This window comes from Schistocerca piceifrons, chromosome 5, assembly GCF_021461385.2.
Source record: "Schistocerca piceifrons isolate TAMUIC-IGC-003096 chromosome 5, iqSchPice1.1, whole genome shotgun sequence".
Lineage (NCBI taxonomy): Eukaryota > Metazoa > Arthropoda > Insecta > Orthoptera > Acrididae > Schistocerca > Schistocerca piceifrons.
Genome location: NC_060142.1, coordinates 161,785,513 through 161,806,907, shown reverse-complemented (window position 1 = coordinate 161,806,907; position 21,395 = coordinate 161,785,513). Strand labels below are relative to the sequence as shown.

At 45.5% G+C, this 21,395-nt stretch overlaps 1 protein-coding gene across 1 annotated transcript in view; it reads left to right on the top strand.

Annotated features, from left to right (window-relative positions):
* The window catches only part of LOC124798836 (mitoguardin), a 113,265-nt gene that overhangs the window by 77,967 nt on the left and 13,903 nt on the right, over positions 1-21,395 (top strand). Inside the window, exons 3-5 of the mRNA XM_047262367.1 lie at positions 15,217-15,329; positions 16,240-16,408; positions 16,499-16,732. Coding sequence (XP_047118323.1) covers positions 15,217-15,329; positions 16,240-16,408; positions 16,499-16,732 — 516 coding nt within the window. The remainder of the gene's footprint in view (positions 1-15,216; positions 15,330-16,239; positions 16,409-16,498; positions 16,733-21,395) is intronic.

The following is a 21,395-nucleotide window of genomic DNA, read 5'->3' as shown; positions in this document are numbered from 1 at the left end:
TAGAATCATGACTTATTTTCTAATCACAGGAAGTTCTATAAAAATATCCTCAAATATAAGGGTAAAAATATAAATATTGTACCAACAAGCATTCGTACTAGTTCAGTGAGCTAACAATGCATGTCGAATTCAAAATTTCAAAGTTCTAGCTGCTACAGTTGCAGAGATAGTCAGCACATTTAATATTGACTACATAGGGCGTTCAAATTCTCCTTAACCGTCTATAAAATTTATGGACGTCGTAACTACAACGGGAGTTAGCCTGTCAGCTCGTAAGGTGAACTCCATTTAAAATCACATGCTTTCTTGAAAACGGAAATTTCATATAATCTAGAAAAAACTAGGAACATATTTTTCTTAAATTATGCTAATATAAGATGTGATTTGTGGCATCTTAAGGTGCTTATCACGAACCTAAAGATAAACTACACTAATTTCACCAGATGCACCGGTTTTACATTAGACTTTCTTCTTTTATTAGGTAACATCGTAATTATCGGAGAGAATTGTTTCAAAATAACCAAATATTTATTACGAAATAGATTACGTATTGCTTAAAATTTAGCGTGTCAGAAGTTAAACTCGTCTGGAATATTCTGCCGTCCTTTCGACAGTGACTCAGTGAAGGTCAATCCAGATTGTCTTGTAATACATGCATTCCCCAATTACTAACGTCGTATTAACATCCACCTGCTATATTTGTCGAAGTGACAAGGTAATGGTTTTTAGTTTGTCAGCTTGGGAAACAAAAGCCTAGTTCAAAGAGGCGAATTATCCATGTAATGGGAGAGATCGAGAAAAAGGGGAGGGGGGGTTGTTGTATACTCTTCTAAAATTAGGTCCCTTAGTTGAACGAGACTACAGATAGGGGAAGCGTAGTGTTGGCTTGGAATGTTGTCTATCTTGCTTCCTGTCGGCGTAGGGCCAAGTAAATAAATCGCATTCGATTAAGCAGCACCAGCCTAGTCATATCTTTACGATGTTTCAAACAACTTTAAGGAGACATTAAGCCCTATTCGTTCTTAATGTACTTGAAAAATGGACATAAGGAGGAAAGTGATAAACGCCGGAAAGTCCGTTCACAAATTAGAACACATTTCAGAACAATAAGACCAAGACATATTACTTCCAGAATTAAGTGACTGTTTGCAAAGTAACTGGCCCATCACACCAAAGACACACATAGGTAATCATGACACTTCCATTGAACATATACTAAACCTTGGTTATTTATACCGAAGTAAATTAAAAGAAGAGAGATGTAGATATGAAACTACAACGCTTACGTAGTGTGTGGGAGCAGCAGCATATCGCTGAATAAGCAGTCTAGGGAAGACACTAGGGAAAAAATTGATAATGGTTGTGCCAAGTCTGATATGTGGATGTGAAATGAGGGATTCGAACGATATCCAAACAGCGGAAAATGAGATTCTATGGAACTGGGGAAGGATGCTCTAGGTTGGCTAGGATAAGTTAAGAGACGAAAAGAATTAAATGTGTTTAAAATTATAACACAAAGTTGGAAGAAATGCGATGATACCAGCAGAAAGGACTGAAGGCTACCTAGGCCTTTATGAGAGAATAGACCTAAAGGATGAAGAAATGTTGGAAGACGCGGCTGAGAGCTCTCCAGATGGAGCCTGAACAGGCATTTTGCTTGTACTTTGGATGTGAAGGTAGTAAGAGTGCGATTTAGATTCAGTCTTTCCAGTCTCCAGTCCAGAAATGACTGCTTGCCCCACCTAAGCCTGTACTAAATGCGTAATACAATCACCAGTTTGCGTAAAAGGGTCGCAAATCATTTGGAACCGGTAAAATTCCGCAAGAAAGGCTTTTTACTCTGCACAACTATATAACACAGTATCATGCGATTCGTGTCTCTCAAATTTTCTGTGATTTCTCAGGTCTTGCAAATTACCCTCACAAACTTTTCAAAGTCATTTCGCAAGCAGTAGAATCATGTTCGCACAGAACACTTTCACTGACATGAGGTGCAGTAATTCATGTCTGTTGGTTCCAATGTACGGTCTTAAACATAAAACTTGGCCGCCAAAAGGACTGTCAGTCGTTCACTTAAGACAGCTGATAAAATGGCCGCCCTCAGAATTGTAAATTCGGCCATTCGCACGATTTGACAGCACAGTAGAAAGCGGAAGTCACGAAGTCGCGAGTTAGTCCATATACATTGCTTTTTTAAACAGCATTTGAGCTGTCTGCTAAAGTTATGTCTAATGGAACCTCAAAGAAAATTCACTTCACTTTGTAACCTACCAGTAACAGCAAAAACTTCCAGAAACTGTTCAGCAAAACAGCTCATTAGTGCAAGTTCAGAGCAGTATACGCTAGACTTGCCTCGCCCTACCGCGGTCGCCGGTTACCGTCAACAGGGCGCGCACACCGCCCACCGCCTCACATATTTTGTCCCGCCCGACCAGGTCATTTCTTTGAAGTTCTAGTATTTATCCTGAAGTTACGTATTGGATTTTGCGTACTTGAAACTCATGAACGTCGTTTAAGTGCTGTAAAACAGAGCTGCGAGTGGGAAGTCTCACATTTGTGACATCGTTCGCTTTGGGTTAATATAGAGGTAAAGGCAGTGGTGGCAGTTCGAATCCTTTGTATTCTGTGTGAGGTGTGAGTGCTTTCGGCAAAACGTCAGAAAATATTGTTTGAAGAAAAGTTATTCTGACTTGAATGGCTTTCAAAGTTCAGGAAGTCTCGGTAACTGACATAAGTGATTAACAGCGACCATTTAACCGTCGTCACACTTGCATTCAACAGGCGAGCTTCACAAGTGGGGTTTAAGACTATTACATGCTCTAATCCAAAACAACAAAAACTAAAATGGTTAATATTACGGCATATTTGTATGGACGCCATCAATTTGCTCATGGAGCATCCCTGCGGAATATTGTGACTGATGACAAGTTAAGATGCAGTTATGTTAACTTCTTAAGAAGAAATTAGCGGTTGAGCCCCAACAACATATGTACTCGAGCAAAGGGCGGTGTCAACACAGTTTTTCATCTGGTGTTTCAAAAAAGATGATGTGCTCTACCAACTACTGAGACACCTTTCGGTCGCATTGTCGGACAGTACTTGAGGCGCCGGATGGCGTGTGGCCGGTTGCTTGTAGCCGGTGGCCGCGATGGGCGTGAAAACTCACTAGTGTATACTGTTCTGATCTTCTCAGCCGCAAGCTGTTTTGCGGAACTGTTCACGAAAATTCTTGCTATTACTAGGGGCTAGACAGTGAAGTGAATTATCTTTGAGGTTCCATGATACTAATAACCATGGCAAAGGGTCGAAATGCGATTGACACGGTAACAACTCGAGGTGGACAACACTACCTCCAGACACTTGCGTATTCTACCGTGTTGCCAAACTGTGCGTATTACTGGACTTAGAAATCTGATGGGCGGCCGCCTATGTTAACAACACGAACTTAATCACGAGGGCGGTCGGCTGAGGGCCAGGTTTCATGTTAAGAATGTACATTTCGGCATCATTTAGTTTTGTGTAAACAGAGGTTAATAGAAAATAGACAGTTTTCCTCTTCCAGCACTACTCGGCCAAGACCAAATTCGGAACCAAGTGACGTTTAGAGAACTGCCTGCCAGTAATTAATTTTCCTGAACTGACTAATCTGTTGACTTTTGTTTAATCCCACTCCCTACTAGGAACAGGTTGGTGAAGTGCCGTGGCTTTATATACATAAAGCCACACCAACTCATCTACCTGTTCCTAGCAGGGAGTGGGATTAAACGACATTTATTTTAATAGTCCATAGGAGAGAACTGTAGGGAAACTCCTTTTTGGAAAGGAATAAGAGTACTGCTCAGTGTTTTTAGGTCGAATAAAACGACATTCACATACAAATAATATGAGGCTTTCGACCGCACGCCCCCTCCCCCCACTCCCCCTCCCCCCAATTCAGGAGAGCTGGCTAGGCTGCTGTACAGTAGAGATGGGTCGTTCGCGAACTAACGGGTCCAAAGGAACGTTTCGCCAAGATAAACGGAACGAGCGAGGAACGAATTCTAAGGAAAGGTCTTTCATAGTTCACTTCGGTCGCAGCTTTCTACTTCTAGTTCCTGGGAGCAGGAAACAGTCTGTCTCGTTCCCGCAACGGCACGTCGGCCGGTCTCGTTCCAGCCTCGGTCCCGTTCCCGTCTGTCTCGGTCTCGCACGACCGGACTCTTCCTTCTTCGCGTGGCCACTCGTCGCAGTACCACTGCCGACTGCTCATAGTTAGTTCAGTATAGAGTTGTTCGTTTCGTCTGCTGCGCACGCCCATTCTGGTTGTTTCAAACCTTTTTTGAACTCTGAACTTCTGATTTTTTTTTCGTATTCTATCCAGCGTCAATGACCGGTAAGTATAAAGTATTTCATAATTACGTAAATTACATAAAAATAACGTGGTATTAATACATACAGTTTTTTACGTAACGAAGCGGGATATCAAGTTACTTCACTATTTCGATAAATAGCAGAAGAAATACTTGTAAAAAGGCAAGATTTTTTATTACAAATGCAAAGGAAGTTGGCACGGCACACAAGAGTGGCCATTGTCCGTCTTTTTTTTAATCCAAGGTAAAAGGACATGTCCATTGTTATGGAAGGCAGACCGACTTACAACCGAATGAAGCCCGCGCTCCATAATAGTGTCGGTGTCACATTTTCTAAAGACAATATAACTTCTACAATATTATTTCAATGGTACAAGATGGCGCACGAAAAATCTGCCCCGAGTACTAGACTGCTCACTGTCTCCTACCAATCATGTTATTTCGTTGTTGTTGTTGTTGTTTGCATTAGCTTTTTTGCTATTTATTCACTGCCTAATTATTACGTGTTCATCTATTCTGCTCTTAGCGGTCAACAAATCGTGCGTAACTGGGGAGCAGTCTGTACTCGGGGCCGGTTTTTCGTGCGTCACCCAACATTGTTTCACTGCGATCAGCCACATAACGCTACAGTTGGCTAAACGAGAAGTTTTGCAGGATAACGAAAATTGTGTGAGAATTCCGTTATAAAAACTCTGTACTCCAGGGGAAGGCAAGTGCCCTCCCTTGGCGCCTTCCATCTTCTGTCACCTATGCTACTAACTTTTCATAAGAACCATATAACAAGCACAAATGAATGGCGAGCGAGTAAAAATTAACGGTTCCCAAAAAAGGGAGTTCACCAGTGAACTAGTTCCTAAGGACGAACAAATTTGCCAATCTCTACTATACAGTTTGGTTTCTTTCATCCAAATAGGTTTGCAAGCAGACTGGGACCGGGGCAGAGGAGAATATCCCAGCTGGAAATATTTGAGAGGTGGTTTCCAGTTTTGCCATTTGTCTGATGACCAAAGTAAAAATTTCGAAAACACTGCCCTGACTGTGGGTGGAAAAGATTTATTTGTCCATTGTCCCAGACAAGGATTACAGGTTGTGTAATGCTCAAGGTCTGTTCGAGGAAAGTTTTCCACCGTTCTCCTAACTCACTGCAGACAAGAATAAGTGACATTTCAAACTCATTTATGACAACTATAGTTCAGTCGGCGGAAGTTAGTCCTTGACATCTGCAATGGGCAGGGCGCGACAGCTTCGTGGGCTTACCTCAACCAATAAGGTAATGCGGCTTTGTAAACGCCTCTATCGCAAGGCCTCCGTGTTGTAAAGCTGTGTGGACGGCTTCAGATTTCGCCTCCAGCCGTTAGCCCTTAGCAGTTGGAAGCTGGCAACACAGCTGCGAGCTGTCAGGGAACTTCTTAGGCCGGCTCAACAATTGGATAATTTTCGTACTGAAGTCATTGTCGGTTCGTAACCACACAGCAGTAATTACTTTGCTAACAGCTCGTTTGCGGACCCCCGTTTACTAAATTTTTTTGCTTCTATTGCTGTATGCCTTCATCCACATTTACTGGAACTTTTTTGCTTTACAGTATTATCATATAATTTCACCCGTATCATTTTTCGGTACTAATTACGATAACCTGTGTACAAATTTTGCACTTGCCTCTGGAGTCTTTTTCAGCTTCGCGCTTGAAGCTGCTGCTGGTCACTAAAGCCTTAAACCAGACCTAGTAATGCTTTCATTGGACTGTGACATATTGCATTTATAGATTTTTACAACAATGGAATTTACCAATTAGAGAAATCTCAAACCCATATCTACGTCCTATTTGTCTATTTGTTCCTAATTAAAAGCTCTTAAAGAATCACCGTAGTCACAGCCTTGCCATTTTCAACCACATCTGGAGTGATGGCAAGTCTGCCTCTCAATGGCAAGAAAGCATGACTGTCTCAGTTCTGAAAGGAGATAAACTCCCCTCGATATGACCTACTATCGCCCAATTGGCCTCACTAACGTTCTCTGCAAGTTCAGTTGGACGTACCAAGAGCCAACAGCTGTGTTGGTACCTTGAGTCATGGGGTCTTATGGCTCTGTAACAGGGCAGTTTCAGTTAAGGCTGTTCTGCTGCTGAAAATTTGCACTGCCTGGAATCTGCTATTCAGTCAGCTTTTGTCCGGCATAAACATCTTGCTGCTGTCTTGTTTGACTTGCAAAGGGCTTGTGAAACCACATGGAATCACAACAGCTTTGTTATCCTCCATGAGTGGAATCTTTGGGGCCAACTTTCAATTTTTGTCGAAGTTGTTATCTTGCCCTACTTTCCAGGCTCAAGTTGGCGCTTCCCACAGTACTCCCAATACACAAGATAGTGGTGTTCCACAAGGCTCTATAATGGTTCTGCCTCTTTTTCTAGTGGCTATCAGTGGTTTAGCTGCAGCTGTGCAGTCTGCTGTGTTACACTAGCTGTATGCTGATGAGTTCATCTACTATTGCTCCTCAACTGTAGGTCTTACTGAAAGCTGCCTACAGGGTGCCTTAAAAAAAGCAGTGATGGGCTCTCCCCCAAGGCTTCCAGTTTTCAACCATCACAATGTGTCATGGATAGTTGCTGTTGTACTGTCCATCTACAACAAAAACTATTCCTCAGTGTCCAAATTCTCAGTATGGTGGAGTCATATCGTTTCTTGGGGTTGATCTTCGATGCTCAGTTGATCTGGCTTCCCCAGCTTCAGCAACTTAAGCAGATGTGCTGGTCACACCTTAATACCCTGTCTCAGTAACACTGGCTACAGTGCAGACACTCTGCACTTTGGCAGTTCTACAAAGCTCTGATCCTACCATGTATTGATTATGGGAGCATGCTGTATGGCTTGGCATCCCCTTCAGCATTGTGGATGCTGGAAATGATACACCATTGTGGAATCAGACTTGGGATAGGCACCTTTTGGACCAGATCTGGGGAAAAGCCTGCTAATAGACTGGTGTCCCTGACAACTGCTGCTCAACTATGCAATAAACATTCACTTTTCCCACGAGGATCCAAACTACTTTGTCCTTTCTGCTGACAGGGAGATCTTGCTCCCACAGCAAGGAATAAGGTGACAAGTCATGATCGCAGCTTGTGTACAGTCTCTGTTCTGAACTCCAGCATCCCCACTGTCACCTCTTGCCAGGGTGTGCCCATGTTGTGGGTACTCCATTCTCAGATCTACCTCAACATCTCCTTTCTATCTAGCGACTCAAGAGAGACAATGGTTTTTCATAATCTGTTCCTGGATACCCTTGACACATTTCTGGGTTCAGGCATGGTATACCATAATGACTTCACAGTGAATGGGTTAACCGGTTTTGCCTGCACACATACAAGGTGCTGTGAACTACACTCCCTGCTGAATGGATGCAGTCTATTCACTGCAGAATTGGTGGCCATTGCTTGATCCCTCAGCCACCTTCATTCCTGCACTGGTGAGTCATTCTTAATATGCAGTGACGCCTTGGTAGTGTTCAGGCTGTCTAGCACTGCTGCTCTAGACGCAAGACGGTTGTGACTATCCAGTCTCTCCTGTATGAACCCGACCACACGGGAAGATTTGTAATCTTTGTATGAACCCCTAGTGACATTAGGAATCCAGGGAACAAAGATGCTGACCGATTGGCCAAGTTGGCTACCAGGATGCCGACTTTAGCGATGGGGGGGGAGGGGGTACCAGAACTGAATTTTTGACCGGCTCTGTTGACAGTTGTTGGTGGCTTGGAATACTGATCGGTGTGTCCTGGTTACTCCAAGTAAAATGCAAACTGTAAAGTAGACCACGACCATGTGACAGTTTTCCTTTTGTGCTTCACAGGCAATCAACTGTCTTCTATTGGCTTCACAAGACCCCCACATGGCTGACACACAGCCACATCCTCATCCACAAGGATACTCTCCACTGTGGATGTGGTGCCCTCTTATGGTGGCTCACATCCTACTGGACTGCCCTAATTTGCTCACCTTACAGTGAAGCCTTAAACTTATTGGCACATTGTCTGTGATGCTAACGGACGATGCCAATGTGGCTCATTTGGTTTTACGTTTTACCCATGGAAGTGGTTTTTACTCCTGTTCATTATGTAAGGCACTGTAATCAGCTGCTTGAGGGCTTGAAGTAATGGCCTGTCACTGACTCTACGGGCCCATGTCTGCCCGAGATTGGTGTTCTGGCCTTGCTCCTGCCATTCCCAACCTTTTTAATTCTTCTTATTCCCCTACATCTGTTGATGGTTGACATACTCGTTTTCTCTTTCCTGAGATTTTATCTTGTCCCTGTAGCTTGTTGCTTTGTGGTAATAGTGTGAAACGAGTGGTCAGATGCAGATTGTATCTCTCCGCTTGGATAGTTTGTCCCAGTGGCCTACAACTGCTTTCTGGGTGTGGCAATTCTCCCATCTTCACCCGTTTACCCCTGTTTTACACTTCTGTCTCTTGGTTTGCTTGATACTTAGATACAATAAAATCCATTGGGGTTTGTGTTCTGTTTCCTTCCACTCTGGGGCTATTCCCAGCTTGACACAAGAGGGATTAAATGACTGGTGACCTCAGTTTGGTTCCTTTAACTCCATCAATCCGTTATTTCTGTTTCACTTGGGATGGATTTAAGTCCCCACTTAAGATCCCCCTGCAGGTCTCAGGGTAAGAATAGGACTGAGGTATTCTTCTTCGTCGTAAGAGGCGACTAAAAAGAGTTTCACACGTTTCGACCTTTATGTGATGGTCCCCTGTAGGGTTTGACATCATTCTTCCAAATTTTCATGAAGAGCGAGCCAATTGGGGAAGTCCACTTTCTCGTCGTCGCATTTCAGTCCTGCTCATTCTCCATCTCTTAGGCGAGGACTCTTTCCTGGATGCATTTTCCACCATGCACTGTGCAGTGTCGCTTTCTGCGTCGACGATGACCCTGGACTTCTTTGCACCTGATACCCAGCACGGTAGCTAGTCCGTCGTGGTAGAGCTGCCATGTACCCTGTTGGTTGTAGCCCCCTGACCACACGGGGATAGCTCTGCTGATGCCTGTGCCGTTAACTCCTCATGTATGCCTCGAGACTCTTGGCAATGGCCACCCTGCCAGGTGGCCTTTGCTGCAGCTGGGCGGCGCAAATGGGGATGGCCCCTGGTCAGAGTGGGTGGCATCAGGGCGGATGACACGCTATGAAGCGTAGTCCATCACCTCTTGCTGGTGGTGAAACACCAGCAGTCTCTAAGCATTCACAAGCTCAATTCAACGCACAGAAGTATGACCCAAAATCATTCCCCTCCATGGCCACACAGTGGGAGGAACGTCAGGCTAAGGATGGCAGCGGATCTTATTCACCTCAGTACTTTGTATGTTCGAGAGCTGATGGGGAATCTTTCATAACGATGAAGCCTCAGTTTTTGTTGTGCATTTAGAGGACAAGTTTTATGAGATGGAGTGATTGTCCAAAATGAGATCTCTATCAGTCTTGATCAAAACAGCATCCTCTGCCCAGTCACGGACGTTACTCTCTTGTGACAAGCTGGGGGATGCTTCTGTAACCATCACGCCCCATAAGAACTTAAATATGGTCCAGGGCATCACATTTCACAGAGGCCTTATTTTGTAGTCTGACGATGAGCTGCACGCCAATTTAGAGTGGCGAGGGGTACATTTTGTCTGAAGTGTCCACCGGGATTAGAGGGATAATCGGGTTGCCACTGGTGCCTTCATCTTGGCCTTCGAGGGTGATACAGAGCCTGAGAAGGTCAAGGTGATTGTCTTCCACTGTGATATAAAGCCCTATACCCCTCCCCCAACGCGTTGCTTTAAAAGCTGGAAGTTCAGCCCTATGTCTTCCCGCTGTACTTCCAGCGTCACATGTAGAGATTCCGGATGCAGATCACATCCCAATACTCCATGTGCCACGCCTCCCAGCTGCGGAGAGCACCATTCACCTTGCTCGCCAGACTGCAGGATTCTCCAGAAAGAAAGGAAAATCATGGAGTAAAAGACCCTGGACCGACTGACCTACACTGAGGCTAAGAGAAAATTTGAACACCTGCATCCTCTACATATGACATCGTCTTACACCGCTATTACAACAGTTCTGGCACCAGCAGCTCTGCCAACCCCAGCCACCTCTTAGGCGGAAGACTGCACCTGCCCCTTTGATGGGGGCTTTAAAAGCTGGAAGTTTCCCTCCCTGTTGCTCCCGCACCATCTACTTCAGGAGCAACAATCCCCCGCCCCAACCGTCAGGGACGTCTGTCCCCACTTATAAGCTGGAGAAGCGTAAGTCTTCTTCGGCTTCTCTCGCTAGTAAGGGATCCCTTGGGTCACTCACTTCCCAGGTGGGAAAGATGACACCCACCAGTGACTGAAGAGCTCAAAATCAGCTGGTCATAGGGCTTCATGCTCATCCTCAGTCCAAGAGACAGAGCCAGTGAAGTTCTCCCAAACAGGAAAACCCAAGGAGCAGCAAGAGAAATTTAAAAAGACCCCTAAGACCAAGGAAATTGCTGTGTCACCCACACCACCGCTAACTACGAACTCTGCATATGAGAATGGAGTGGAGATTCTGACGTCCGCTGAGGACCTAGATCTCGCCAGACCCTCAGACACAATGAATATAGACTGCTCAGGCAATAAGTCGGTTGCAGCACGTGACCCTGAGGCGTGAACTGCCTTAATGAATATTCCATGCCTTCCCAGTTGCACGGTGACGTCATCCTCCAGTGGAATTGCGGCGGTTGCAACTGTTAAGCTTTACACCTGCTATCTGCATTGCTCTCCAGGAGACCTGGTTTCTGGCAATGCAGACTCCTGCCCTCCGCAGCTATAAGGGATATTACAGGAACCACAGAGACAATAATAGTGTCAGGTGGAGTGTGCGTTTATGTACTAAACTGAGTCTATAGCGACACTGGGCCTCTTCAAACCCTTCTTGAAGCTGTGGCTGTCAGAATACGGATGACGTAGGAAATAACTATCTGCAACGTATATCTTCCTCCAAATGGTCCAGTACCCCTGAACGTATTAGCTGCACTGAGTGATAAACTCCCTAAACCTTTCCTACTTCTGTGAGATTTTAACGTCATAACCCCTTGTGGGGTAGCACTGTGCTTACTGGCCAAGGCAGAGATGTCGAAACTTTACTGTCTGAGTTCGACCTCTGCCTCTTAAATACTGCTGCCACCACGCATTTCATTGTGGCTCATGGTAGTTACTCGGCCATTGATTTATCAGTTCGCAGCCCAGGACTTCTCCCATCTATGCACAGGAGAGCACATGACAACCTGTGTGGTAGTGACAATTTCCCCACCTTCCTGTTGCTGCCCCACCGTCATGCCCACGGACGCCTGCCCAGATGGGCTTTAAACAAGGCGGACTGGGAAACTTTGATCTCTGCTGCCACTGTTCAATCTCCCCTACATGATAACATCAATGTGATGGTTGAGCAGGTGACCACAACAATTGTCTCTGCGGCAGAAAACCGGATCCCTCGCTCTTTAGGGGGCTCCTGGTGCAAGGCAGTCCCTTTGGTCGTCGCGGAAAGTCGCTGAAGCAATTAAGGAGCGTCGGCGAGCTCTACAGCGGCATAAGTGGCACCCTTCCCTGGAGCACCTCATAGCTTTTAAACGACTCCATGCCAGGGTTGCCAACTTATCAAACGACGGAAGATACGTCGCGCCCGTTGAGTGCCATACGTCACCTTCCCAAGTCTGGGAAGTCAAACGTCTTTTCGGGTACCAGACCCCAACAGGTGTTCCCTGTGTTACCATAAATGGCGTGTTATCTACCGATGCAAACGCGATTGCCGTGCACTTTGCTGAGCACTTTGCTCGAGCTTCTGCGTCGGAGAATTACCCCCCAGCCTTTCGCACTCTAACGGCGGCTGGAAGGGAAAGTCCTCTTTCACTACACGACACAGTGAATCCTATAACGCCCCATTTACAGTGTGGGAGCTGCTCAGTGCCCTTGCACATGGCCCCGACACTGCTTCTGGGCCAGATAGGATCCACAGTGAGACGATTAAATTTCTCTTATCTGACTACAAGTGACATCTCCTCGTTATCTTCAACCGGATCTGGCGCATGGCGTCTTTCCATCGCAATGGCAGGAGCGCACCGTTAATCTGGTGGTCAAACTGTGTAAAAACCCGCTTGATGTGGATAGCTATCGGCCCATCATCCTTACCAACGTTGTTTGTGAACTGCTGGAACGTATAGTGTGTCAGAATTTGGGTTGGGTCCTGGAGTCACGTGGCCTACTGGCTCCATGTCAGGGCGGCTTCCGCCAGGGTCGCTGATAATCTTCTCTAGAGTCTTCCATCCGAACAGCCTTTTCCAGGCGCCGACACCTGACTGCCGATTTTTTGATTTATGTAAAGCATATGACACGACCTGGCCACGACATATCCTTTCCACATTGTATGAGTGGAGTCTCCAGGGCCTGCTCCCTATTTTTATCCAAAACTTCCTGTCGCTCTGTACTTTCGTGTCCAAGTTGGTGCCTCTCATAGTTCCATCCATATCCAGGAGAACAGAGTCCCGCAGGGCTCTGTATTGAGTGTCTCTCTCTATTTTTAGTGGCCATTAACGGTCTAGCATTAGCTGTTGGGCCCTCCGTCTCAACTTCTCTGTATGCAGACGATGCATTTCATACTGCTGCTCCAGTACTGGTGATGCTGAGTGTCGCCTACAGGGAGCCATCCACAAGACGGTCATGAGCTCTAGCCCATGGCTTCCAGTTTTCCGGCGTGAAGACGTGTGTAATGCAATTCTGTCGGCGTCGTTCCGTTCATCTGGAATCAGCACTTTACCTTAATGACGATCCACTCACTGAAGTGGAAACATACCGATTCTTAGGTCTGGTTTTCGACGCTCGTTTGACTTGGCTTCCTCATTTTCGTCAGCTTAAATGGAAGTGTTGGCAGCACCTCAGTGCCTCCCACTGCCTGAGCAACACCATCTGGGGTGCAGGTTCAATCCTGCCTTGATTATGGGAGTGTGATTTACGTGTCGACGATGCCATCAGCATTGCGTTTGCTCAACCCATTGCACCATTGTGGAGTTAGACTAGCGACAGGAACTTTTAGGACAAGTCTGGTGACAAGCGTACTGGTGGAGGCTGGAGTCCCTCCGTTGAAGATCAGACGTGCACAACTGCTCGTCAGTTACGATGCACACATTCATAGCTCTCCTGAACATCCTAATTACCGTCTTCGTTTCCCAACAACACAGGTTCACCTGCCACATAGGCGGCCCAGGTCAGGGCTAACGATTGAGGTTTGTATGCGATTGCTTCTGTCTGAACTGGAGTCCTTCCCTTCACCACCTCTCCTCGAGGTCCATTCACGTACACCTCCATGGTGTAGCTGTAGGCCGAATCTTCGCTTGGATCTTTCATGTGGCCCTAAGGACTCTGTTAACCCTGCGGCTCTCCATTGCCACTTCCTCTCAATTCTTGAAGTGTTCCGGGACTCTGAAGTGGCTTACACCAATAGCTCAATGGCTGATGGTAATGTTGGCTTTGCATTTAGTTTTACGTTTTATTTGTTAGGGTGGGTTTTACGTTTGATCTAAGTTTCAGCACATGTCCTTTGTCCCTCTGTGTCCTCCACCCTAGTGCTTTTAGAGTGGAGGTTTTAATGTGTTGCAGAGTGGCTGGCTTTTCCTTTAGTGCTGTGGCCGGGCAGCCACTGTAATCTTCTTTCTTGTTTTACTCTCTTCTGTTTCTAGCACCTATGTTGTTTTCTTGTCCTCTTTTGTTCCTTTTAGTGTTCATTGCCTTTCCTTCGTTCCTGTGGTTTTTACTTTCTTTCCGTTTTGTGTTATATGTCTTGTCTGTTTTATTCGCACACTTGTGGCACTGTTTTATTAGAAACGAGGGACCGATAACTTCATAGTTTGGTCCCTCCTCGCCAATTTTAAACCAACCAACCAACCCATTACCACTTAAGATACCAGTGTCATAAGACTTAGACCATCTGTCAATGTCGTTTCAGTAGATACCAGTGGATTAGGTGTTAACATGAGTAATATCTAATACTATCAATACTTGTGTTAAAGTATTCTTTAAAGCTTGATTCTGTAACAGTTTGGAGACACTGCACTTGATCTATACGTGTCTGACTTGTTTAACAACCCACTTGTTGATATGGGATGCTCTCCGCATCTTTTTTACTAATTTTATTTAGAATCATTGTGTTTCACAGTTTATAACTAGAACTAGTGAGAGGTAATGGAGATGGCTTTCTGGTTTAGGAATTCATTTTTCTGTTTCCTTTGGCTCTTAAGTAATGTGTCCCATTTTTGGGACCTATTTTGCTACCCACAGCTAGCAATAGATATAAATTTTATAAACCATCAAAAGGCTTCCTGAAGTCATACTATGAAGCATTATCACAATAATTGGGTAGAAAAAGGTGCCAAAGATATAGAGATCTGTCTCTAAGGTGCTGTTGAGTATATGAGTTAGTAATAAAGAAACTGCTATTATGTATGCCTTACTGCCCATTTTCTGTTTTCAGTATTGGATGGGATGCTGAATCAATGACCTATATTATTTCCTGTTTACTGAAAGTGGATGTGTATTGTAGTTCATATCTTGCAAGAAGTTGTTTACAGTTTAAACAACTGATTTTTCTTTAATTTTTAATTTTTGAAAGGTAAACAGCAGAACTTTCGTTTCTACATCTGTATTCATAGTCTGCAAGCTATATGTCATGCACGGCAGAATGTACTTAGCATTTTACTACACATTAGGATTCCTTCCCATTCCAACAGTATGTTATTATTGTTACTACTACTACTACTACTACTACTACTACTACTACTACTACTACTACTACTACTTTTTTTCTTTTTTTTTTCAGGTAGCTGACTTGAGAGAATTTGAAGAATTTGTTGACATATTTCCTGACATAGGAAGTCTTGCATTGTATCAGTCAGCAACAAAACAATTTGAAGAATCTGGTATTCCTTACAGGTATGTTGGTACATCTGTAGTTCTTATTTTTGTCAAGAAATTAAATCTTGTTTATTAAAAATCGTAAAGTTCAAAGCTTGTACAGGGTGATTCAAAAAGAATACCACAACTTTAGGAATTTAAAACTCTGCAACGACAAAAGGCAGAGCTAAGCATTATCTGTCGGCGAATTAAGGGAGCTATAAAGTTTCATTTAGTTGTACATTTGTTCGCTTGAGGCGCTGTTGACTAGGCGTCAGCGTCAGTTGATGCTAAGATGGCGACCGCTCAACAGAAAGCTTTTTGTGTTATTGAGTACGGCAGAAGTGAATCGACAACAGTTGTTCAGCGTGCATTTCGAACGAAGTATGGTGTTAAACCTCCTGATAGGTGGTGTATTAAACGTTGGTATAAACAGTTTACAGAGAATGGATCGGCCGCCAGGCAGCCCGTGACAGAGCACGTCATCACTGGCCTCCAAGAAGCCCTGATCTTACCCCCTGCGATTTTTTTCTTATGGGGGTATGTTAAGGATATGGTGTTTCGGCCACCTCTCCCAGCCACCATTGATGATTTGAAACGAGAAATAACAGCAGCTATCCAAACTGTTACGCCTGATATGCTACAGAGAGTGTGGAACGAGTTGGAGTATTGGGTTGATATTGCTCGAGTGTCTGGAGGGGGCCATATTGAACATCTCTGAACTTGTTTTTGAGTGAAAAAAACCTTTTTAAATACTCTTTGTAATGATGTACAACAGAAGGTTATGTTATGTTTCTTTCATTAAAAAAAACATTTTTAAAGTTGTGGTGTTCTTTTTGAATCACCCTGTATTGTATATGAATAACTAACTGTGATTTCTGGTAATTCACCCCAGGAATGACACTTAAAAACATTTATGTGTAATGCTACACTTTTGCTTACTTTGCAGGTCTTTACGAACTGAAATGGTACATTGTTCATCTGATGTAGAGTATCTGTGCAAACTTCACTGTATACGATTAGCTTTCCAGTATTTGTTTAGAGACCCAGGAGTTTCTCGATGGTTTGCTGATACGGGTCGGCAAGTTCTTACTGATCTTATTTTATTTGCAGACAGGGTAAGAATTGTTATTAGCTAATTGTAATAAGGCTTTAACTAATATTTCCTTGTTGTAAATAACTGCAAAAAAACTTCTGTATTTTCACAGGATCCAAAAGAATTCTTGGTTGCCTATGAGAGTATGTTAGAATTTTTACATAATGAGAGCAACTGGGTTGAAGTTGAGCAGGAACTGAGTTTGAAAGGAGTTAAAGCCATGACATTTTACGATATAGTGCTTGATTATATTTTGATGGATGCTTTTGAAGACCTGGATTCTCCACCATCCTCAGTTACAGCAGTTGTCCAGAACAGATGGCTCTCAAATGGATTTAAAGAAACGGTAAGATTTAATTTTTTCTCTTTCTCACAGGCACAGTAGTCTCATTTGTTTACTTTCTAGCTGCCACTGAATAACTGTCACATTTATTGAGTTATGCACCTTTTAGTAGTTGAGAAATTAAAATCTGTTTACGACATTGTTTTCCTCTGTTTCCGGGGATGCACAAATAAAATTGTTTTCTCTGGAACCCATTATGATTTTTACTTCATATGATATGGCTACCAGCTACGTACTTAGTGCAAATATTGTAACAGCAAACATTTTCTCATTAAATTTGCAAATTGTTGCACATATATCTCTTGTAATGGCATATTTGGTAACTGGGATGGAGGTGCTTCATCTGGTGTGAGAAGAAAGGGAGACAAAACTCTTCTAATGTTAATATGCAATTATTTGGTAAAAGTATGGAAAACCTTGATCAAAATGGCTAGAGGAGGGAAGCAATATGGTATGACCTTTACATGAATAGTTTTTGTAGTGATCAATATATTTCCTTGATTAAACAGTGTAGTAACAGTGTTGATCAAGAATAGAGTATTTATGAGAGTACTGTTGATTTTTATGTTCCTTTCAGTGAATATTTCATCATACCACAGTTCAGTGGTATAATGAAATATTCACTGATATACACTCGTGGAAATGGAAAAAAGAACACATTGAAACCAGTGTGTCAGACCCACCATACTTGCTCCGGACACTGCGAGAGGGCTGTACAAGCAATGATCACACGCACGGCACAGCGGACACACTAGGAACCGCGGTGTTGGCCGTCGAATGGCGCTAGCTGCGCAGCATTTGTGCACCGCCGCCGTCAGTGTCAGCCAGTTTGCCGTGGCATACGGAGCTCCATCGCAGTCTTTAACACTGGTAGCATGCCGCGACAGCGTGGACGTGAACCGTATGTGCAGTTGACGGACTTTGAGTGAGGGCATATAGTGGGCATGCGGGAGGCCGGGTGGACGTACTGCCGAATTGCTAAACACGTGGGGTGTGAGGTCTCCACAGTACATCGATGTTGTCGGCGGAAGGTGCACGTGCCCGTCGACCTGGGACCGGACCGCAGTGACGCACGGATGCACGCCAAGACCGTAGGATCCTACGCAGTGCCGTAGGGGACCGCACGGCCACTTCCCAGCAAATTAGGGACACTGTTGCTCCTGGGGTATCGGCGAGGACCATTCGCAACCGTCTCCATGAAGCTGGGCTACGGTCCCGCACACTGTTAGGCCGTCTTCCGCTCACGCCCCAACATCGTGCAGCCCGCCTTCAGTGGTGTCGCGACAGGCATGAATGGAGGGACGAATGGAGACGTGTCGTCTTCAGCGATGAGAGTCGCTTCTGCCTTGGTGCCAATGATGGTCGTATGCGTGTTTGGCGCCGTGCAGGTGAGCGCCACAATCAGGACTGCATACGACTGAGGCACACAGGGCCAACACCCGGCACCATGGTGTGGGGAGCGATCTCCTACACTGGTCGTACACCACTGGTGATCGTCGAGGGGACACTGAATAGTGCACGGTACATCCAAACCGTCATCGAACCCATTGTTCTACCATTCCTAGACCGGCAAGGGAACTTGCTGTTCCAACAGGACAATGCACGTCCGCATGTATCCCGTGCCACCCAACGTGCTCTAGAAGGTGTAAGTCAACTACCCTGGCCAGCAAGATCTCCGGATCTGTCCCCCATTGAGCATGTTTGGGACTGGATGAAGCGTCGTCTCACGCGGTCTGCACGTCCAGCACGAACGCTGGTCCAACTGAGGCGCCAGGTGGAAATGGCATGGCAAGCCGTTCCACAGGACTACATCCAGCATCTCTACGATCGTCTCCATGGGAGAATAGCAGCCTGCATTGCTGCGAAAGGTGGATATACACTGTACTAGTGCCAACATTGTGCATGCTCTGTTGCCTGTGTCTATGTGCCTGTGGTTCTGTCAGTGTAATCATGTGATGTATCTGACCCCAGGAGTGTGTCAATAAAGTTTCCCCTTCCTGGGACAATGAATTCACGGTGTTCTTATTTCAATTTCCAGGAGTGTATATATGTGACTTACCAAACAAAAGCGCTGGCAGGTTGATAAACGCAAAATTCAAGCTTTCGCAACCAACGGTTGCTTCATCAGGAAGGAGGGAAGGAGAGGGAAAGACGAAAGGATCTGAGTTTTAAGGGAGAGGGTAAGGAGTCATTCCAATCCCGGGAGCGGAAAGACTTACCTTAGGGGGGAAAAAAGGACAGGTATACACTCGCACATACACACACACATCCATCTGCACATAGTCACAAGCAGACATTTGTAAACACAAAGAGTTAGGGCAGAGATGTCAGTCGAGGCGGAAGTACAGAGGCAAAGATGTTGTTGAAAGACAGATGAGGTATGAGTGGCGGCAACTTGAAATTAGCGGAGGTTGAGGCCTGATGGATAATGAGAAGAGAGGATATACTGAAGGGCAAGTTCCCATCTCCGGAGTTCTGACAGGTTGGTGTTAGTGGGAAGTATCCAGATAACCCAGACGGTGTAACACTGTGCCAAGATGTGCTGGCCGTGCACCAAGGCATGTTTAGCCACAGGGTGATCCTCATTACCAACAAACACTGTCTGCCTGTGACCATTCATGCGAATGGACAGTTTGTTGCTGGTCATTCCCACATAGAATGCGTCACAGTGTAGGCAGGTCAGTTGGTAGATCACGTGGGTGCTTTCACACGTGGCTCTGCCTTTGATCGTGTACACCTTCCGGGTTACAGGACTGGAATAGGTGGTGGTGGGAGGGTGCATGGGACAGGTTTTACACTGGGGGCGGTTACAAGGGTAGGAGCCAGAGGGTAGGGAAGGTGGTTTGGGGATTTCATAGGGATGAAATAAGAGGTTACGAAGGTTAGGTGGATGGCGGAAAGACACTCTTGGTGGAGTGGGGAGGATTTCATGAAGAATGGATCTCATTTCAGGGCAGGATTTGAGGCAGTCGTATCCCTGCTGGAGAGCCACATTCAGAGTCTGATCCAGTCCTGGAAAGTATCCTGTCACAAGTGGGGCACTTTTGTGGTTCTTCTGTGGGAGGTTCTGGGTTTGAGGGGATGAGGAAGTGGCTCTGGTTATTTGCTTCTGTACCAGGTCGGGAGGGTAGTTGCGGGATGCGAAAGCTGTTGTCAGGTTGTTGGTGTAATGGTTCAGGGATTCCGGACTGGAGCAGATTCGTTTGCCACAAAGACCTAGGCTGTAAGGAAGGGACCATTTGATGTGGAATGGGTGGCAGCTGTCATAATGGAGGTACTGTTGCTTGTTGGTGGGTTTGATGTGGATGGACGTGTGAAGCTGGCCATTGGACAGATGAAGGTCAACGTCAAGGAAAGTGGCATGGGATTTGGAGTAGGACCAGGTGAATCTGATGGAACCAAAGGAGTTGAGGTTGGAGAGGAAATTCTGGAGTTCTTCTTCACTGCGTGTCCAGATCATGAAGATGTCATCAATAAATCTGTACCAAACTTTGGGTTGGCAGGCTTGGGTAACCAAGAAGGCTTCCTCTAAGCGACCCATGAATAGGTTGGCGTATGAGGGGGCCATCCTGGTACCCATGGCTGTTCCCTTTAATTGTTGGTATGCCTGGCCTTCAAAAGTGAAGTAGTTGTGGGTCAGGATGAAGCTGGCTAAGATAATGAGGAAAGAGGTTTTAGGTAGGGTGGCAGGTGATCGGCGTGAAAGGAAGTGCTCCATTGCAGCGAGGCCCTGGATGTGCGGAATATTTGTGTATAAGGAAGTGGCATCAATGGTTACAAGGATGGTTTCCGGGGGTAACAGACTGGGTAAGGATTCCAGGCGTTCGAGAAACTGGTTGGTGTCTTTGATGAAGGATGGGAGACTGCATGTAGTGGGTTGAAGGTGTTGATCTACGTAGGCAGAGATACGTTCTGTGGGGGCTTGGTAACCAGCTACAATGGGGCAGCTGGGATAATTGGGTTTGTGAATTTTAGGAAGTAGGTAGAAGGTAGGGGTGCGGGGTCTCGGTGGGGTCAGGAGGTTGATGGAGTCAGGTGAAAGGTTTTGTAGGGGGCCTAAGGTTCTGAGGATTCCTTGAAGCTCTGCCTGGACATCAGGAATGGGACTACCTTGGCAAACTTTGTATGTAGTGTTGTCTGAAAACTGACGCAGTGCCTCAGCCACATACTCCCGACGATCAAGTACCACGGTCGTGGAACCCTTGTCCGCCAGAAGAATGACAATGGATCGGTCAGCCTTCAGATCGCGGATAGCCTGGGCTTCAGCAGTGGTGATGCTGGGAATAGGATTAAGGTTTTTCAAGGAGGATTGAGAGGCAAGGCTGGAAGTGAGAAATTCCTGGAAGGTTTGGAGAGGGTGATTTTGAGGAAGAGGTGGGTCCCGCTGTGACGGAGGACGGAGCTGTTCCAGGCAGGGTTCAATTTGGATAGTGTCTTGGGGAGTTGGATCATTAGGAGTAGGGTTAGGATTATTTTTCTTCGTGGCAAAGTGATTTGCAGCAGAGAGTAAGAGTGTAGGATGGTAGATCTTTGACGAGGGCTGTTTGGTTGAATTGGGGAGTAGGGCTGAAGGTGAGGCCTTTGGACAGGACAGAGGTTTCGGATTGGGAGAGAGGTTTGGAGGAAAGGTTAACTACTGAATTAGGGTGTTGTGGTTCCAGATTGT